The 19,220-nt window shown below is 46.3% G+C and overlaps 1 protein-coding gene across 17 annotated transcripts in view; it reads right to left on the reverse strand.

Moving 5' to 3' along the window:
- Positions 1–3,774: 3,774 nt before the first annotated feature.
- hspg2 (heparan sulfate proteoglycan 2) overlaps positions 3,775–19,220 on the reverse strand; it is a 113,125-nt gene continuing 97,679 nt past the window's right edge. For 11 of the 17 annotated variants that reach the window (XM_086158915.1, XM_086158912.1, XM_086158904.1 and 8 more), the window contains 28 exons: positions 18,780–18,975; positions 18,508–18,687; positions 18,159–18,419; positions 17,455–17,617; positions 16,422–16,519; positions 16,072–16,338; positions 15,871–15,983; positions 14,970–15,117; positions 14,750–14,866; positions 14,591–14,608; positions 13,419–13,503; positions 12,685–12,829; positions 12,500–12,602; positions 12,304–12,413; positions 12,124–12,232; positions 11,938–12,036; positions 11,634–11,855; positions 10,928–11,172; positions 10,480–10,651; positions 10,026–10,154; positions 8,908–8,964; positions 7,286–7,361; positions 6,490–6,568; positions 5,497–5,544; positions 5,173–5,243; positions 5,001–5,084; positions 4,333–4,436; positions 3,775–4,039 (listed from right to left, as the gene is read on the reverse strand). In XM_086158915.1, the coding sequence (XP_086015041.1) occupies positions 3,867–4,039; positions 4,333–4,436; positions 5,001–5,084; positions 5,173–5,243; positions 5,497–5,544; positions 6,490–6,568; positions 7,286–7,361; positions 8,908–8,964; positions 10,026–10,154; positions 10,480–10,651; positions 10,928–11,172; positions 11,634–11,855; positions 11,938–12,036; positions 12,124–12,232; positions 12,304–12,413; positions 12,500–12,602; positions 12,685–12,829; positions 13,419–13,503; positions 14,591–14,608; positions 14,750–14,866; positions 14,970–15,117; positions 15,871–15,983; positions 16,072–16,338; positions 16,422–16,519; positions 17,455–17,617; positions 18,159–18,419; positions 18,508–18,687; positions 18,780–18,975 (3,672 nt within the window). In that variant the 3' untranslated portion in view covers positions 3,775–3,866. The remainder of the gene's footprint in view (positions 4,040–4,332; positions 4,437–5,000; positions 5,085–5,172; positions 5,244–5,496; positions 5,545–6,489; positions 6,569–7,285; positions 7,362–8,907; positions 8,965–10,025; positions 10,155–10,479; positions 10,652–10,927; positions 11,173–11,633; positions 11,856–11,937; positions 12,037–12,123; positions 12,233–12,303; positions 12,414–12,499; positions 12,603–12,684; positions 12,830–13,418; positions 13,504–14,590; positions 14,609–14,749; positions 14,867–14,969; positions 15,118–15,870; positions 15,984–16,071; positions 16,339–16,421; positions 16,520–17,454; positions 17,618–18,158; positions 18,420–18,507; positions 18,688–18,779; positions 18,976–19,220) is intronic. The other 6 variants (XM_086158917.1, XM_086158902.1, XM_086158906.1 and 3 more) reach the window with 5 other exon arrangements.

Consider the following 19,220-nt stretch of genomic DNA (forward strand, 5'->3'; position numbering starts at 1 on the left):
GTAAAGTTGTTTATCGCGCCTTTTGGGATGTTCGTGAGCTTCACCTGCAAAGGAAGCTCACAGGGTGTGGCGACTCATAAATAAAGATGACTCAAGAGATAACAAATAGCACATGAATTTTGTTTTTAATTAAGAAACACCGAGCGGCGGAGGGGGGAGGGCGGCGGGCCATCCTGACGGACAATATTTTAATCCGGTACATTTCCATCCATTTTGAGCGATCTGTCTCTGCCATTCAAGAGGGAAACAGTAAAACATAGGAAAGAAAAAGAAAACAAAAAGATCTCCATTATGACTAAAAGTGCACCTTTCATCTGCAGTCCATTTTCATAACCGAACTGGGTGTCGCAATGGCGTAAAATCACCTCCCCCCAAAAAAAGGGAAAACAGTGGCACTTTCTTGACATCTATTCCATTGGCCAACAGCGTACAGTGTATATATGAGAATCCAGTTTAAGAGTAGATGCACGCACGATCCTACTCTGCTGGCGTCCGGGTGGATCCCAGCAACGGCGGGATCTTGTGATCACAAGCGAACAAGCAAGGTGGTGCCTTCCCGCGTTTTTGGAGCCGAGACTCCGATCCCAACCTTGGGGGGAGGGGGTGGGCGTGACTGGGCGTGATCAGACATCATAGCCTGTACTCATACTTGAAAAAAAATAAAAAACAAAAATAGTAATAAATGAGGGGACAAACGAGGGGATGTGGGAGGCAATACACGATAACCAGAAGAGAGGGAAAAGAGGGCAGGGGAGACTGGTGGTGGTTCTGAAGCAGCAGAGCGGAGCCTTGAACCGAAGGCGATGAGAGAAAAGGAAGGAAAAACAGGAAACGAGGAATAAATAAACGCGTAGCAAGCAGCTGGGAGCATACTGCTCAATTTGAGAGTATTAATACGAATTGAGTGAGTTTGGGTGTTAGAGTTAGTGAAAATGCCATGACTTTCTACAATTCCCAAACACAACTCCAACTCAACTTACAAGCAAAGGTGACGCAAAAACATTCGACCGAGGTTCGCCTGCCCGACCGGACTACAACAGCGGGGCGCTAGCTTGGCTATGGCACTGTGAATCTGTGAATCGGACTGCATAGCCTGTTCAATAAGTCCATCATTTCAAAAAACAAATGTATTTATCAGTCCTATGAACAGACATGGAGAAAGTACAACCTCACCTTCATCAAGACCTTTTCTTTCTGTTTATTGTATTCAACTGACCTGGTTGGCGGATTATCGATCCGAGGTTAAAAACAGCGGCTAACCATGATTGCTAATCACGGTGGCTAATCACGATACCTATCATGGTGACTATTCACAGTGGCTAATCACAGTGACTTATCACGGTAGCTAATCACGGTAACTGATCGCAGGGGCTAGTCACGGTAGCTAATCACAGCACCCAGTGACATAAGGTCAATTGAATGCCTCTCAAACTAAAATGATTATTTCAAAAGCTGATCAACTACACCATCTGCAAGTAAACATGTCTTGAAGTTGCTTAATAGCAACTTTGCCGTTAACTACTGGGCTAACACGCTCAAAAACGCTTCCATTTAAGCCAACAGGCAGGACACAGGTTGTCGCAGCAATGGGAAAAGTAGGGCATCTCACATTTATTATTCTTATTTGGAAAAAAAACTGTCTTGAAGCTGATGGATGTTCCTCCGAAGAGGAAACAAACTGAACTGGCACCAAATGTACCCAACCAGTAAATGAAGCAACACCTTGAGGCAGCTTTGAGTTGACACGGGTAACTGATGGCATGAAAACACACACACACACACATACGCACACGCACACGCACACACACACACACACACACACACACACACACACACACACACACACACACACACACAGATACGGTGACGGTCTACCATAGCTGAGTTAACTGTGAAAAATGGAGGCGGCCTAACAGTCTGGATCACGTTAATAAACACACATCTCAACAGCTACCTGTCTGGCAGATAGTGTCCCAAACACACTCACACAAATGTGTTTTTTTTTTCCAAACAATCACATGTAAAAAAAAAAAAACAAGAATACACCTATTTTATCTATGGCAAAGTCCTTTCTTTTGAGATCTACTCAATCAAATAAGGCTGTGACAACAGTATAACATGAAACGGCTAACAGAGGGATTACATCAATCGACACCATGATACTCTCTGTAAGTACGTTCTTAGCAGATAAGAAGTGTGTACTTACCAGTCGATGCAACAATAAGCATTTAAGTCGCTTCATCTAAAGGGGAAGCGATGTGTTCCTCACAAACATCCTTGATTTCCCTGTAATTTAATTTTGGTTGACTTCGACATAAGTGGTCGAAACACCTGGCCCCCCGGATGATTTTTTTTCCCTCAGGTTGAAATTATGGTAAATGTAATAGAAATATTCATTGCAGGTTACTTGGGTTTTCAACAGCAGGTATATCAGGTCCATATTACATAATTTGAGGAGCAGATTGTCCCTCTAGATATGATGTTTGTTGAGATTGTATCTATTCTTTTTTTTATCTGCTTTTCATTGGTATTTAGTTGTGTTGTTGCAAAACAGTCTCCCTGTGTACTGTTAAACTGGTTTTATGTAACAGCCAATTGAAACCTGTATGCCTCCAATACTAACGTGTGAACTTATCATAACTGCTCGCAAGGAACTGAAGCACTGCGAAAAATATCTTTTCTGTCACTGACTTATTTTTCACCAAAAAATCGACGCGCTACTACATGCTAATATGCGCTAATAGCACAACTGATTCACTGAGTAATGTATTGAATCACAAGAAATACTTTAGAACCGATTGCTAGTGGTGTTAGCGGAGGGCTAATGCTTATTATTGCCACTGATGCCGATAAATGTGCCCTTTAGCTAAAACAGACGCTAACGTAGCCGCCCTTCAGCTACATAACCGCAACGAAGATTGACGTGTCTGACGTAATTTAGCACCAAAAGTGTTTTTGTTTTTAATAAAAAAAAAAAAGAACAGACAAAGAAGTGACGGTTCTCGGAAAGCTGGAAAGTCCTGCGAGGCAGAAACAAAAACAAATTAAAATCAATTGCAGAACAAGCGATTAGCGGCGTGTGATTGTTTTCGTTAGCATCGGCCTGAGTTGTGTGGCGAAGTGTGGCCGCGAGCGTGTTTTCTCCTCCCGGGGCCGCGAGCGTAAGAGGACAGAGGTGAAGAGAGAGGGTTCTGGGTCGGGGGGCGGGGAGTTAGAACAAAATCACTAACGCTGGATGCTCAGAAATCAGGGAAAATACAGGAGCGTTAAAGAGCAGGAACGGTTAGTTTGTATGTTTTCCCCCACAAATATAATATATATATATATATATATATATATATATATATATATATATATATATATATATTCATATGTATATAAATAAAAATTCAGTGCTGTAAAAACATCTCCAACTCCATAGGATCTGACTTTTACTCTTCTCATGGCTAAAACTACTGCTGGAAGTATGTAAACTGTACTGGTTCCCGCCTGCTGACACTCCTCTGTCCGGAGCACAACACCCAGGAAGAGAAGAAATGTTAATATTGTGGGTTTTTTTTCTCTTTCTTTTTGGTTGTTTTTTTTTTTGTTTTTTGTTTTTTTTTAACCGCACACAGAGAAATCCGGTTGTGTCGTCTGTTTTTTGTATTTTTTTCCTGAAAAAAATCTTTTTTCTTCCTTTTTTTTTGGTAGCAGCAAAGCACCGAGTTTGTGTGTGTGTGTGTGTGTGTGTGTGACTCCAAGTGTGTGTGACTTCACGCCATAGTCTGTCTCTTTTTCTCTCTTTCTGCATGTGTGTATGTGTGTGTGTGTGTGTGTGTGTGTGCGTGTGTGTGTTTGTGCATGTGTGTCTACGCATGCGTGGTCTATGAGGAGCATGGCTGCACGTTGGTGGCGTGCGCGGCGTGGGCCTGCAGGTCAACGGCGTGGGCTGGTTGCTGCCCCGGCCGGGCGTTCATCAGCACCACGTTCCTCATGCACCCTGTCATCCCCGTGGAAAACTTCCCGTTTGTCATGGCGGCCATGTTTGGGGCTCCACCTGCAATGCGAGAAGCAGGCGCAAACACACACACACACACACACACACACACACACATACATACAAAAGATAGTTGTGGTGAAATGGTCATTTCGGGGTATCGGGAAACTTCCCCCCCCTTGATTGTGAAAAATGAATTCAATTTTGTTTGCTGGTGTCACTCGGTTTTCATCCTTTTGTTTTGATATTTTCTCCAACCTTGTTGCATTTAAACGCGACGGAAAAGTATTCAAAATGTCACGAAACACGTCCCTGAACGCATCATCCACTCAAAGAGGATCGGCTCTGCTCACCCAGATATATGCTGCCCTTGGTGTTCACCATCAGGCTCTTGCCTCTGGACTGTCCATGTTGTTCCGCGCCTCCGTCGATCTGCAGGTATCCGTCTTTTCCAGTTCTGCGGGAAAAAGTCGACACATTACTTCACCGAACTTTAAAGGGAAAAAACAAAACGATAATAAGCTGTCTCTTTATTGACAATTTTAAGGAACAGGTCCGAGGGATGAAAATGGAAAGGATTTGCATAATGTCACAACTAAATGGCTTGAGGAAGAGAATATAGGAGTTTGCAATTACAGACTAGGGCATCTCGGCTAAACCGGTTTGTCCCCTGTCGAATGCCAGGTGATTTGCACCTTCTTTGGTGTCATTCAAGCAAGGCATTGAACATCATTCTGTTTAATAAGAACGCGTCCTGCAGTCACGCTATAAACGCAAGGATTGTGTTTCTTCGAACCTCGCCTTTTCTGTGAACTGGAGTGACTAAATAAACAATCAGTGGCACAAAAATGATGAGCAAAACAGCAGTGTTGTGAAGAAAGGGCAGTATTAAACACTCGTCTTCCGGCGGTTCTATTAGCGTTAATAAACATCCTTTCCGCTGCATTGAGTGATATTTCTTCAGTGATTTATTGATTTGAAACCAAAAGGACAGCGGGGGGAGGAGGGGCGGGGGTCGCACCTGACCGCTGTGACTTTGTGCCATTGCCCGTCGTTGATGGACACCGGGGACAAGATCTCCGCCTCGCCGCTGCCCAGCTGGTAGCTGTTAATCAAACACGGCATCAGTGTGGGAAGATACGGGTGTGAGCGCGAGGGTGAGGAGATCGAGTGAGCCGACAGGATCCGGTCACCTAAAGACGAGATGTCCTTCCTGCAGGCCGAGGCTGATGAAGTCCTTTCCTCTGCCGTGTTCTCCAACTTCCTGCAATTTGAGTTTTTTTTCGTTTGTTTGTTTGTTTGGTTGGTAGATGAAGCAGAAAATGAGCAAGAGTAAAGTAAACTACGGTACAAATTTTAGGCAGGTTGATATTTATATGGTGTGATGTAAAAGTATTCATGCATTTTCAGCTCAAGTGCGTCACCTGCTCACAGTTTTTGCGCGTATTAGTAAGGGATGAGATGTTTTCTGAAACATGCCGCGTGAGTGGGAGTGTCTTTGTGTCGGGAGTGGGTACCTTTTTACTAGCATGCACCTTTCGCAAATTGCGTGCACCATTGGTTTCCTGAGGAAGATGGAGGTCTGAGTTAGAGAAGCAACATGCATTTATTAAGCGGTGTCAGCCAGAGAGGCCATCATGCTGGGTGGCGTGCTGCACCAAGGAGGAGGAGTCATGGGGTGGTTCTTTTCTGCACGGGCGCCGTCTGGACAGACAGCTCGCCTTTGTGATGTCATAATCGGTCATTTCTAGTTAATTGGTATTTTGATATCTTTTTTTTTTTTCCCCAATTGCTCTTCATTTTATTGTGAAAATTTGCTGATTTGACGGTGATTTTTTTTCTATTTCCTATGTATGTATTATATTATGAAATACATTTATGCATCTTTGCAAATTTCATTTTATTCTACTCAACCACCAGTAGGGGGAGTCAACGAGACACCTGAAGCAAAGCTAAGTGCCAATTTTTGTAATGAATAAACAATATATAAAACCGATATATTGGTATATATAAGCTATAATTTTTTCATATGTATACTTTTTTCTGATTTTTAAGTAACTTTATTAATTACTAATTAACATTAGTTTATGAATTTTCCCCTTAATCTTGAGCTACTTCTTGGCCATTTTATACAATTTTCCTCACATTTCCAATCTTCATTGCACCCTCTTGGCTATCTTTCTATCCTACTATCTATGTCATGATTGGGATTGCGTTTGCAGATAAATTACGACACTAACTTCTAGCTCCGGCCACTAGGAGATGACATTTCCCCCATTGAACCGATGCAAAGAGTCATTTTAACGTGACAAGAACATTATCCCCGATGCTTTGGGGGTCAGGGGGATCAGCCGGTGCCGGGCGACCGCAGTTAGAGAGCTTGCTGGATGTGTGACAGGGAAAAGTCGTGAGAACCGAGGTTAAGGATTAGGATCAGGTCCCGAGGAACAGGCCTTGCAGAGAAGAGTCCAGGACCGGGACCGGGACCCGGGACCAAAGGGGGGACTTACCACTCCCTGCCACAGGATCAGGCCATCAGGGGAGCTGGTGTTGATCTCCAGCTCAATGGTCTCCGGCAGGTCAAAGGGGCTAAAAGATAAATATACAGATATATCAGTATTGACTGACCAGATAAATACTACATGTAATCATATAAATGTACTTCTAAATACACATGTATAAATGTTACATATTTTTACATACCTTTAACTTTATTTTTATTTATTTCTTTTGAACTTTACCGTTTTATTTTATTGTTATTTTTTTTATTATTTTCTTTCCTATTCTTTATGTAGGAGAAGAAATGCCTGTCTTGTCACATACAGGACTGTCTCAGAAAATTAGAATATTGTGATAAAGTTTTTATCTTCTGTAATGCAATTAAAAAAACAAAATTGTCATACGTTCTGGATTCATTACAAATCAACTGAAATAGTGCAAGCCTTTTTTTATTTTAATATTGCTGATTATGGTTTCCATCTTAAGAAAACTCAAAAATCCTATCTCAAAATATTAGAATATCATGATAAAGTAATTTTTGTTTTTTTAATTGCATTACCGAAGATAAAGAATTTTATCACAATATTCTAATTTTTCTGAGACAGTCCTGTACAGTTATACATAGAGAACAACATCAGCAAAATTTGACCAATGCATTTTACCCATCACAGATGCACCATGAGCAGAAAGCAGCTATGGAACAGCGCCAGGGGAGCATTAAACAATTTCAATAAATCCATAAATTATTCTCATTCTCATTCTGATTCTAAGGGTGTAAACTGTGAGGAGAAGTTAAAATGAAGTAACCTTCTTGGGAAGACAGATCTGGGAAGGGCGATGTATCCGTTGTCGTGGAAGTGAGCTGCGTACTGGTAGGGCGAATCTATGACAAACAGGAAACAATTGAAAACAAAAATTAAAATACAAAAACCAAACTGCATGAAGAGGAAACCCCGCCGTGTCGTCGTCCTCGCTGTGATGGCGTCCTCTGGTGGTAGAAGGACGGAGGGAATCACGAAAGACTAGTCCGATCCAGAGTTGGGAAAAAATGTATACAAAGCCAATCACTGGGACAATTATATTAATTTCTAACCAGTTTGAGAACAAACTGAAAGGTCTGATAATGAGTTATTTTTCAAGATTATCATTTTTTTTAGTTGTGTGAATTTTTTCTCCTGACTGATGAGCGGAATCATATCAATTAAAAAAATGCGAAACATTTTCTGGGAATCATCATACTTATTTCTGTAATATCTGCCAGCAGCCGGAGGCAGGATACAAATAAGACAGCGAGGTCAAAAGGTGCAGAGGAAATCCCGTTTTGTTGAATAACAGGCGGACTGACTCCTCAAAGTCTACGCAACAATGGAAAGACTTCTTCTTCTTCTTCTTCTTCTTCTTCTTCTTCTTCTTCTTCTTCTTCTTCTTCTTCTTCTTCTTCTTCTTCTTCTTCTTCTTCTTCTTCTTCTTCTTCTTCTTCTTCTTCTTCTTCTTCTTCTTCTTCTTCTTCTTCTTCTTCTTCTTCTTCTTCTTCTTCTTCTCCTTTTGTCTTTTCCCTTTAGGGGTCGCCACAGCGAATCAACCTTCTCCATCTCACCTTATTCTCTGAATCCTCCTCTCTCTCACCAAATACCTTCATATCCTAACAATGGGAAGACTTATAACTTGGAAGTCTAAAGTTTTGTTTAAAAGCGCTTCTTTTTTATTCACACCACACACCGCAACACCGATGTCCACCGTTCCCATTGTCAATCGGCGAGCCCCCGCTGCCTCCAAAACCAGGCTCCACGATGCTTTTCTGACATTCCTCACATATTTCAACTTATCGAGGCCGGGGATCCATGCACCGCCACCGCCCTCCACCACCACCCAGCCCCATTATGCTTAGAAACAGCTCGAACCCACTCAAACACCCGGCGTGGGGAAGGGCAGAGGGGAGGGGAGGGGGGGCTGCCGACGAAATGGTTAGTAGCAGCGCAAACATGTGGACACGGAGCACATTTATTGTTTCGAGAGCTTCAGGTGGAGGAAAAACAATTGAAAAAAAAGGCGTTTATGCTGTTTTTGTTGTTGTTGTTGTTGTTGACGACAAGTAGGGAGATGCTGTGAGTATATCGTACAGGTGCTGACACGGCAAGAGGGAAACAGGTGGGAGGGGAGGGGAAGAAAAAAAAAGGCGAATTCCGCATTCGTAGCATTTCAATGACCGAAAGAAAAATGGCAGATCTCAAAACAGGCAGTTTGAATTCCCCATTTTACTTCTTAGCACGGATGCAGAATTCTCCTCCGGGTCCGGTTTTGGCGTTTACGTTGGCACATGTGTTAGCTGGTTTTGCAGGGGGAGAGCGGGGAGGGGAGGTGGCGCCGCTCCCCTCCGGTCCCTGTTAGTGACGGTCGTGTCAGGCAGACTGAACGTTGAGATACTGTACCGTTCGCCTCGCCAGCGTCCAGTTTCCACACGGCTGCAGGGAAGCTGGAGGCCTGGCCTGTATGTGCAGGATAGTTAGCCATGAGAGTGAAGGGGCGGGGCGGGGGTCACACAAGTTTGCACTCATTTTTTTAAGGGGTAAAAGAAATCTCCCAGCATGCACTGCAAGGTCGGGAGGGCTCTCTCTCTCTCTGAGGTGGAACCATTGCAGGCTGTGGAATTTGATTCATTTTATTGCACTTTCATTATTTATTAGCAGCGTGTTGAGCTTGTTTTACTATTTTAGCGGGGAGGTGCAGGGGGAGGGGGGGGGGTCACTGAACAGCAAGAACAAAGTTTCTCCCAGGTGGGTCGCCAGTCTGTAACGTCATGGCAATATGTTTGAGCCGATGAACAAAGTAAGGGATTCTTTGTAAGATGCTTTATCTAAATGTTTGCGTTTTGAATTTCTAGTCTCATGAGAGAATCAAGTCCTTCAGGTCCTACTCCAGGTCTAAGTCCCAACGTGTATGTTGTTTTTGTTGTTATTTGGTATTGATCTCTATCTATAGATACGTAAATGTGTGTTTTTTTTCAGGATTTTTCAATTTCATTATTTTCTTGCGATGAAAAGTATTAAAATTATTATTTTTTTAAATATTTTTTTGAATAATTTGGGGAGACCAATGTGCAACATGCAACTGGCAGCGATTTAAATTCTGTGACTGAAAATGTAAAACAACTACTGTTATTGATTACGAGACACTAATCCCTAACTGTGATAATTTATTTACGTATTTATTTCAATGCTAAAATAATGCTTTAATTACACAAGACTAGCACAACAAATATATACACCAGTGCCTCGTCATTAACTGGTCTTAAACAAAACAATAATTTATGTAAATTATGGTTTAATATGTGTTTGAAATGAAAATAAATGTGCTTGTTTTATGACAACAAATAAGTGGGAAATACAATTGCAAACAACTCATCCCCCTCTCCGGGTCCTGAATTCATTTATCATTTCCCAAAATACAATGTTTTTTGAAATGGATTTGTCCAAAGTTTTGACTTATTCAAACCTTTCTGACGTTTGCAGCCTCACGTATCGTCGAAAAAGCGGAATCCAACACTCACCTCTGGTTTCCTCACAGAAAAGGCCCTGGTAGCTGAGGGGACACAGGCAGCGGCCGTCCGAGCAGCTGCCGCCATTCAGGCACTGGAGATCAGTCTGGCACACGTCCTTCTCGATCTCACAGCGTTCACCTGTCGGGTTGGGAGGTCAAAGGTCATGACAAGTCGACCTCATGTTTCTTTAGTGACAGTTAAACTAGATGTAAGGTTCACGTTCTCCTGCGGGATTCATGGACACAATGGGATGTGACTTTTGGAAACTATTTTGACGACCTCAAGTCATTACTTTGACCCTGACTTGATGAAATATCTTTTTAATTGACGCTTCAGAGTTTTTTTAATATCACCGGGTGTGACACGTTCAATTTTCCCACTGTCCTTGAACAGCTCATACGCAGAGAACGCCTAACTGAGGGGAAGAATAAAGAATTTCTTTTTTCTTATTTCCTGCACTGACCTTCAAATCCATCCTTGCAGAGACACTGGTACTCGTACTCAGCATTGGACATGCACTGGCCTCCGTTCAGACACGGCCGGCGGTCACAGGGACTGTTGTCCACACACCTGCTGATCATCCTGCTCTCTGTGAAGCTGTAGGACAGATCCAGCTTCTTGTTGTTGATGGAGACCTTGAGAGAGCACACATGGTTGGTCCTGGGGCCGAGCGGCATGGAAATAAACATTGGCGTCACAAGTGCGACACACACACACACACACATCAGGATATCTGAGCCATGTGAGTTAACACACTTTGTGCAGGTAATATCAGCTGCAGAGCCAATCAGACTGGACCAAAAATGGACTGGAAAAGAAGCCTAAAATGCAGTATCGTGCGCACACACACACACACACACACACACACACACACACAGACACACACACACCAAGAATGGAGATCCCCTCACCTCTCCGATGCAGCCCTCAAATATCCTGCTGACATTAGCAGGTTTGGGCAGGACCTCCATGTTGGGCACGCCACCCAGGAACATGTGTGTGTGGATATTGAGGCCCTGGGCTTTCCCCGGCGAGCTCCGCCTCTCCACCGGCCCGTGGTCCACCCTCAGGTGGCCCGACCTCTTGTTCCGCTCGGCCACCACCTTGTGCCACTGGCCCAGGGAGACTGGCTCGGGGCTGACCAGGATGGCCTGGCCTGGAAGGGGCGGAGACACAGGCGTGGGTCATGTAATCCTTTGGGCTTAGCCGAATGAAACATAACGAAATACAAAATGATGACATACGACGACCATATAAAATGGTAATAAACATTATCCTGCAAGCATCATACACTCAATAAGAAATATTAATATGCATGTATATATTTATGTTTATGCCGATATATGTGTAACATATGTGTAAAAACACAAATGCATTTGTCTTCTATCTATTAATCGATACAGGCGAATGTATTAAAATGACGTGTATAATTGTAAGTATATTACGGGTTATCGTTTGGCGTGCAAAATGTGTTACTACACATATAAATGTCATTGATGAATTTTGAATGAATTCATACTGTTAATATGATAATAAAGGGTATATTACACTGCTATTACACATGTGTTTCTCCCGCAACTTTCAGAAAGGAAAAGGAGTGCCTGAAGGGACCCGCACCTGTTCCCAGCTCGTATCTGAACTCCACGTGCCCCTCCACCATGGAGATGGCCACGAAGTCCTCCACCTTCATTTTCTTCCCGCCGCAGAAGAACATCAGACCGTCTTGTGCCACCGGCTTGAACTCCAGCTCCACCCGCAGGTCGTCGTGGATGTTGGTCAGCGGGGGGTAGGCGATGTACGACTCCTCGCCGTCGAACAGCGGCGTCGTGACCAGCTCCCCTTCAGGACACAAAGCAAGGAAAGAGTTTTCGGAGCGTTCCGAATACTGGCGGGTCTGACGCTGGCCCGCTTCCTGTCTTACCGTCCATGCATTTGTTGCCGAACTTCCCGAGATGGCAGCGGCAGTCGTAGCCCAGGCCGTTTGGCCTGTTGATGCAGGTGGCGTCCGGTCCGCACGCCTCTGCGGGAGATGTAAAAATAAAGCTCAGAAGCCTAGACGCCGCTCAGTTAGGCGGCGAGCTCTCCCGGGTGTCATGGCGACCCGTACCTGAGTGACAGTGCAGGGACGAGTGGTGCTGGCAGTTGCTGCCTGTGAATCCCCGCGGGCAGCTGCACTTGTACAAGCTGGCGTCCGAGTCCTCGCACCTCCCGCCGTTCTGAACCGGCAAAATGAGAGCTTGAGATTGCGTGAGGGGTCGACGCGGCAGAGGCCGGGAACGGAGCTGACCTGACACGGACGGTCCTTGCAGGTGGGACAGTTGGTGACGCCGGTGGAGCTGCGGTCAAGATCTTTGAAGATGACCTCCTCGCCCTGGATGACCAGCTGCCGGATGCAGCCTGCACGTCCAAGGCATCAAGCAGAGTCAGGCGGAGACGTCCTCCCCTCTCCACCCGCAAAGTCCAGTCGCGCCGCTATTTCTTACCCACAAAGCCGGACTTGATGCCGGCGGTTTTGGCCAGGAGGGTGTAGTTGGGGTACCCGCCCACGTGCAGCTCCTCGTTCAGATCCAAGCCCTGGAACTTCCCCTGCGAGGGGACGCAAGGGGAGGGGGGTTTACAGGACGCGTTCGGACCCGGGTCGGCGGCGTCTCGGGTCCGACGGGAGCACCTGAGAGCTGCCGTTGATGGGCTCGCCGCCATCCACCGCGATGTAGCCCAGGGTGTGGTTGCGATACAGCTCGACGGTGTGAAACTCCCCCAGGGTGACAGGGTTGGGGTCCCGGATGGTGGCCATGCCCGAGCCCACGTCGAACCTGCGGCAGCACACCAGCTCAGATATTTTCCATTGTGATTTCCCGCTTAATATTTGAGAATTTCTATCCAAACTATAAAAGACAGTTTATATCAAGCTTATCTGATTTCTCGCAATCCCAGAATATAAACTAATAGAGAGAGATTCTTTTTAATGTGTGCTCGTACGAAACTCCCACTTCCCGCTTTATCAGCAAAGCTAATCAGAAACTAGATAAGAAGGTGTCTGTGACAAACCAAGAAAAAGAATAGAGAAATAAATTCTCTTAATTACTGCTAAAAATAATATCATTCAACAATTACAAGTAGATGAAATCACCACGACATTAGGAACAATTCAATTATTGATTACCTGTAGCGCTGATCCTGCACGTACAACCGTGCATTCACTTAAAGTCATATAAAGACATACAACAATAAATCCATTCTTACATCTGGGCAGTTTAGGGTCCCCTATGAACCCGCTGCATGTTTTTGGACTGCCCGAAGGTTCCCCCCGGTTCGGATTCAAACCAGGGACTTTGGAGCAAGCGCTAACCACTGGACCACCAAAAGCGTGGAGTGAAATGTCCAAACAATACGAGCATTGACCTGAACTCCAGGCGGCCGCCGACGAGTCCAAGAGAGATGAAGTCGGCCCCCGTGGTCCTCCTCTGGCCGTTGTAGAGAATCATACCTGCGCCGGGGAAAGCAGCTGAGTGAGCACATATCGGGACGGCGAGAACACGTCCAACAGTGATATCCATCTTAAGAAGCCAATTAATGTTCTCGATCTTCGGGGATCGTTAAGTAATCCCACTTCCACTTCCTGCAAATCACCGGCTAGTGACTTGTTAGGATGGACATCATCACTCCTCGGAGAGGCGGGAGGGTGGAGCGGCATGCCGTGGTGGGGCCAATATGGAAGCCAACCAAAGCTAGGTTATGACCCGCCGCCTTCGTGGATTCAAAATAAAACAAGTCACGAGCCTCGGCTAGGTTTTTATTTTATTTTACGTGTTTCTCTCCACGGGGCGGTGGGCGCATGCAGGCAGGTGGGGAGACGGGATTGGTCCGTCTGCAGCATCGCTGACGGTTCTTGCAAGCAGTCGCCAACGGAAAGCAGATGGCGACGCGCGCGGTATTTCTAAGCTTAGTGGCTCGGCGGTTTGTTTTTCGTAGATTCCCTGAACATTCCATCAATAATAAGGTCATGTGATGCTTCCGTTGCTAGGTCTGGTGAGGCTAGCAGCTACTAGCTAAGCCACATCCGGCATCTTATGAACCGGCTTTCGTCAACGGGGCATCTGTACGATGCTGTCGACTCACCGATGCCAGAATACGAACACTTTGGGAATCTAAAAACGACGTTCCAACATCGTTTTGGCATGAAATCACAAAGAGGTGTTAGGGCTGGCATTGACATTTACATTAGTGTTTGCACAATATTCAGGGAGGTTGGTATCGGCTAGCAAAGACCTGGCGAGTTTCTACCTCCTTGTCAAATCTCTTTAGCACGGCGTGAGCGGGCGAAAAGCAAGAGACCAAAGATTTAGGCCATCTGCTCGACTTGGCGTCAACTACTTTCAGAACTCCAGTGATGATTGATGGAGGTCTAACATTTGCGCTGCTAAGCTGATGACCCTAATAGGAAATGCTTGTGTTTATGTGTGTGTGTGTGTGTGTGTGTGTGTGAGGACAAAGGCCATGCGCAGCATAGCATCACTTCACAGCCCTCTGAAACAACGGCTGGGATGCGATGGCTCCCGAGTGCCAGGACTCACCGGCGTACAACATGAGACCTTCCCGGCGAGCGGGCGAGGGGGAGAGAAGGGAGGAGGACGCCGTGACGTCACACATGAGGAAACACAACGTGGCACAAAGAGATCAACAGTTTGAACTGACAGCCTGGGACGCCAGAGGGCGGGGGGGGCCGGGTTTACCGTCGACGTTGTCTGGCCGGAAGGTGATCTTGATGCTGAAGGCCTTGTAGGCGTTTTTGATGGTGGGCAGGGTGAGGAAGGACAGGGGCTCCTGGGCGAAGTACGGCATCACCCTCTCTGAGCGGGAGAAAAGAAAGTTGATGTGAATGTCGAACCCATAGACATGGAACCCCTGTCGAACCCACGGGCGGTGGGCAACGGATCCTTGCCGCCCACTAACCGTGGACTTCAAGTCGGGTGAAGGCCTCCACTTTGCCCTGCTTGTTGGAGGCGGTGCAGACGTAGGTGCCCGAATCTTGGTGGACCACACGGGGCACCGTCAGCACGTTGGCATCCTGGAAACACTTCGGGGGAAGCACTCCTTCCAGCTGGGTGGGGGAGAAAGGGGAAGTCGTTTTCCACGTCATTTGACAAAAGAGTGCTTTGGAAAAATGTCAAATTGAACCTCAACTTATGGGTGCATCAACTTGAGATTTTACGTCGATTTTTTTGCTTCGTGATAGCGGGATGAGTGTTCGGTCCCCACGAGCGAGGTGCGTGTTGTCAATGAAGAAATGGAGAAGATCTTGAGACATTTTTGGGTATTTGATGCAGCAGACGGCAGGAACGTCAACGAACGGAGCATCAGAAATATCAGGGACGATTTGATCATTTTAAAAAGAGGACAGGTATTCACTCCATCACTGAATTGAGTGTAGCGTTAAAGTGTAGCATACTGTGCAAGTTACATTTAGCAATACATTGTAGCGTCGAGTGTGTAGCGAGTAAATTAGAGTAAATTGAGCTAAGCTATAGAGCATCACATAAAAAAACACTAATATCTTCGTCTGGTCTTCCAGATAGATACAGAGAACCAATTTAATTCTTTACATTTTCTTTTATTTTAATTTTTATGCACTATCAGTCATTTAAAAAGTTAATTATTTACAAACAGAACAAAATCAGGCAGCTGAAGGGGATTAATAGTGTATTAATTAATTTCATTGGGGAAATTTATTTTGATACACGGGCAAATTGAGTTACCAAGTGGGTTATGAATTAAACTCCTGATTCAAGGTATTAGCGCGCGTGTGGGTGTGTATGTGTGTGTGTATGTGTGAATTCCGGGAATCCCGGCGTACCTTGGACCATTTGATCTCGGGGACAGGGTATCCCGACGCCAGGCAGGGCAGGACGGCGTCCGACCCCACTGTCACCTCCTTGGTCTCAGGGAGCGCCGCGATTTGAGGGAGGGCTTTTTGCAAAATGAAGCCAGTTTTCAATGTTGGGAAATTTAAAAAAGTCGCGTGTGCGTCGCATTTGGGGTTGGGACGCCTACTCACACTGGACGTGGAGGACCACCTGGGACTGGACCGACCCCACGTCGTTGGTGGCGGTGCAGCGGTACTGCCCGGCGTCGGCCTCGGTCACCTGGTCGATCCTCAGCATGCCCCCCTTCACGGCGATGTGCGGCGGCAGGGACCCGCCCACTTTGCTCCACCTCACCGTGGGCTCCGGGTCGCCCACCGCCTGGCACTCGAACTCCACCGAGTTGCCGATCATCACCGTCTGCACCGACGTGCGCACGTTGATCATGACCTTGGGCAGGGCTGCGAGGACGGACGGAGAGAGGCGTCACTGTTTCTGCGCGGCGTGTCCGTGCACGCGCGGCTCGTGCGCCCCGACGACCGACCTTGGATGGTGAGTCTGGCCATATCCTGAGCCTGGCCGTACTGGCTGCTGGCTCGGCAGATGTAAACCCCCTCGTTGCTCTGCTCCAGGTTCTCGATCCTGGCACAGAGGAAACGCCATCAGCATCAAATTTCACACAGCCAAAGCCTGTCCTCTAGCCAGGAGAAGACAAGGCTCCACAAGCTTATGGTTCAAAAGTCCGTCCGCTGTCATTGGACCCTGTCAATCCCAGGGCCACATGTACAAACATGAAACCATTTATTCATTTACACAACATTAAATTATGCAACCATTAAACTCTCATTTACATTATTTATATTTATTACATATATTACATATTACATATATTACATTTAAGACCTTGAAGAACTTTATAGCCTTGACTTTGACACTTTATAGTTTTATTTGTATTTCTTATTCTCCCTTCTTCCTACTATTATTTATTATTGTTATGTTTTACTTGAAACTCTGGCACATCAATTTCCTTCGGGATAAATAAAGTTGTTCTTATTCTTATTCGTATTCTTATACAGACATGCAAGCAATCACTCACTCATTCACATATCAAATGGACATACAGTCTTTCACTCTTTTATTCACACGCCATCGAAAGGAACATCATATAAACATGCAAGCATTCAGTCTCAATGTTATATAGTCACGCGACAATTTACTCTCCGATTCACATGTCATAAAGACACAACTATTCATCAGTCACACAACATAAAATGATACAACCATTCACTCTTTCATTCATATATCATATAGACTTGCAAGCATTCGCTCTCTAATTCACCTGTCATATTGACACATAAAACCATTCACTCGTTCACACGACACAGAAACATGCAACCATCACTTTCTTTCACGCGTCATATAGAGGACAAACAACCATTCACTCTCTCATTCAAGTTCACTGGTGAACGTGAAACGACGCTAATCCACGTGTCGACACCGCCGTCCCGCGCGGAAAACATCAGTAGTTCCAGGAAATGCTGCAAAGATGTGGATTCTATTGGATGAAATGAAGTCACCTGAGCACGCCGTCCTTGACGTGGTGGTTTGGCGGCAGGGCGCCACCTTCCTTCAGCCACTCGATCTTGGTTTCCACACCGCCGGCGGCCGAGCAGGTGAACTCCACGGCGCTGCCCTGGGCCTTCACCTCAACCTGGGGGGAGACGCGCACGGCCAGCGGCGCTGCAGAAACCAAGGATTGTCAGCGTTAGTGCCCAAGGAACATTATTAAATCCAAATTTTCCCTGCCTGTTTATCACACGACGGCACTTCTGATGAAATAAACATGAAATAAACTAGTCATTGGAACCAGTTTGTTATGTTTGACGAGTCACAAATGTTAGCTGGCTAGTTGACGGTTAGCCAGTTAGCATAACCTTAGACTACATTTCCTGAACCCCTTATATTTTGGCATCACAAGTCATGCTGCTTTGTCAAAGCAAACATCCCATCATAGCATCAGTGCATGCTAGTATAACCCAAACTGTCCCCCTGGCCACCATAACTGGGAACATGGGTGGACAGCGTTTGGGCTAAACTAATTATAACGACTAGTTTATTTCATGTTTATTTCATCAGACGAGACGTGTCGGAATATTGTGGAGGCGTGAACCCATGAATGTGACCGCACTTCCTTTAAATCCAACTTTTGTCTCAAGAGAAAAGAAAGAGACGCGTTCATTCGACTCTAATCTTTGCAATTCCAATATATACATCGACTTACATCTGACGGCGACTTTGGCAACCACCTCGCTGCTGCCGACTTTGTTGCTGGCCACGCACTTGTAGCTGCCGGCGTCCTCCGGCGTGGCCAGGTTGATCTGCAGGTCGCCGCCGTCCACCTGGGCCCTCGAGGGAAGGCTTCCCTCCAGCTTGGTCCAGGCGTAGGTCAGGGGCGCGGTGCCGTGGGCCAGGCACTGCAGCCGGATCACCTCCCCGACCCGCACCGCCACGTCGTCGGGCACAGAGGTGGCGTAAGGGAGGGCTGGGAGAGGAAGAGATTTTATTAAAATGGGAATTAATATTCAAGAAATAATCTGCAAAGCAGGAAAAAGCCTCTCTAGGGGTCTTACTCTCAACATCCAGCATGATGGTGACGTCGGTGACGCCCAGGGTGTTGGTGGCGCTGCAGATGTATTCTCCAGAATCCTGGCGCCCCACGCCGGGGAGCACCAGGCTGCCGTTCACCACCTTGTGTCTCCACGGCAACGGAGATCGCAGCTTGGACCAGGTGATGGTCGGAGGTGGGAAACCTTTGAAGGCAAAGACGGGGGAGCTCAGTGACGGTGCCGGTTTTCGTGAGCTGAGACCGATTCGCAGCCCACGCGAGTGGACCCGCCGTTACCGTGGGCGTTGCAGCGCAGCGTCGCCGTCCGGCCCTCCACCACCACCATCAGGGGCTCGGGGACGGACGCCCGGGGCGCCGCCGGCACCTGGGAGCTCGACTCCACCGTGACCTCCACCTTGGTCTCGGTGACGCCTTCGTTGTTGCGGGCGGTGCACACGTAGATGCCGCTGTCCTCTGGCCGTGCTGCGAGGATCTGCGGAAAAAAATGGCGGTTGTGGTCAAACACAAGGGACGCTATCTTGGATTCCTGCAGAATCAAAAACTCCGGACGATTGCTCCATTTTCCAGTGAAATAAATCTAAAATGTGTTGTTTTTTTTTTTTATTATAAGAAATTATTTCCAAATGCAGGAGGACTCAAGCGGTACTCAGAACCTGCGGTGAAATTATCAATCACATCCGCTGAGGTAAATACCGATACAACCGGTGCCGGTACCTG

This window comes from Fistularia commersonii, chromosome 14 (genome assembly GCF_037954325.1).
Source record: "Fistularia commersonii isolate RoL2024-O1a breed Wild chromosome 14, RoL_Fcom_v1.0, whole genome shotgun sequence".
Lineage (NCBI taxonomy): Eukaryota > Metazoa > Chordata > Actinopteri > Syngnathiformes > Fistulariidae > Fistularia > Fistularia commersonii.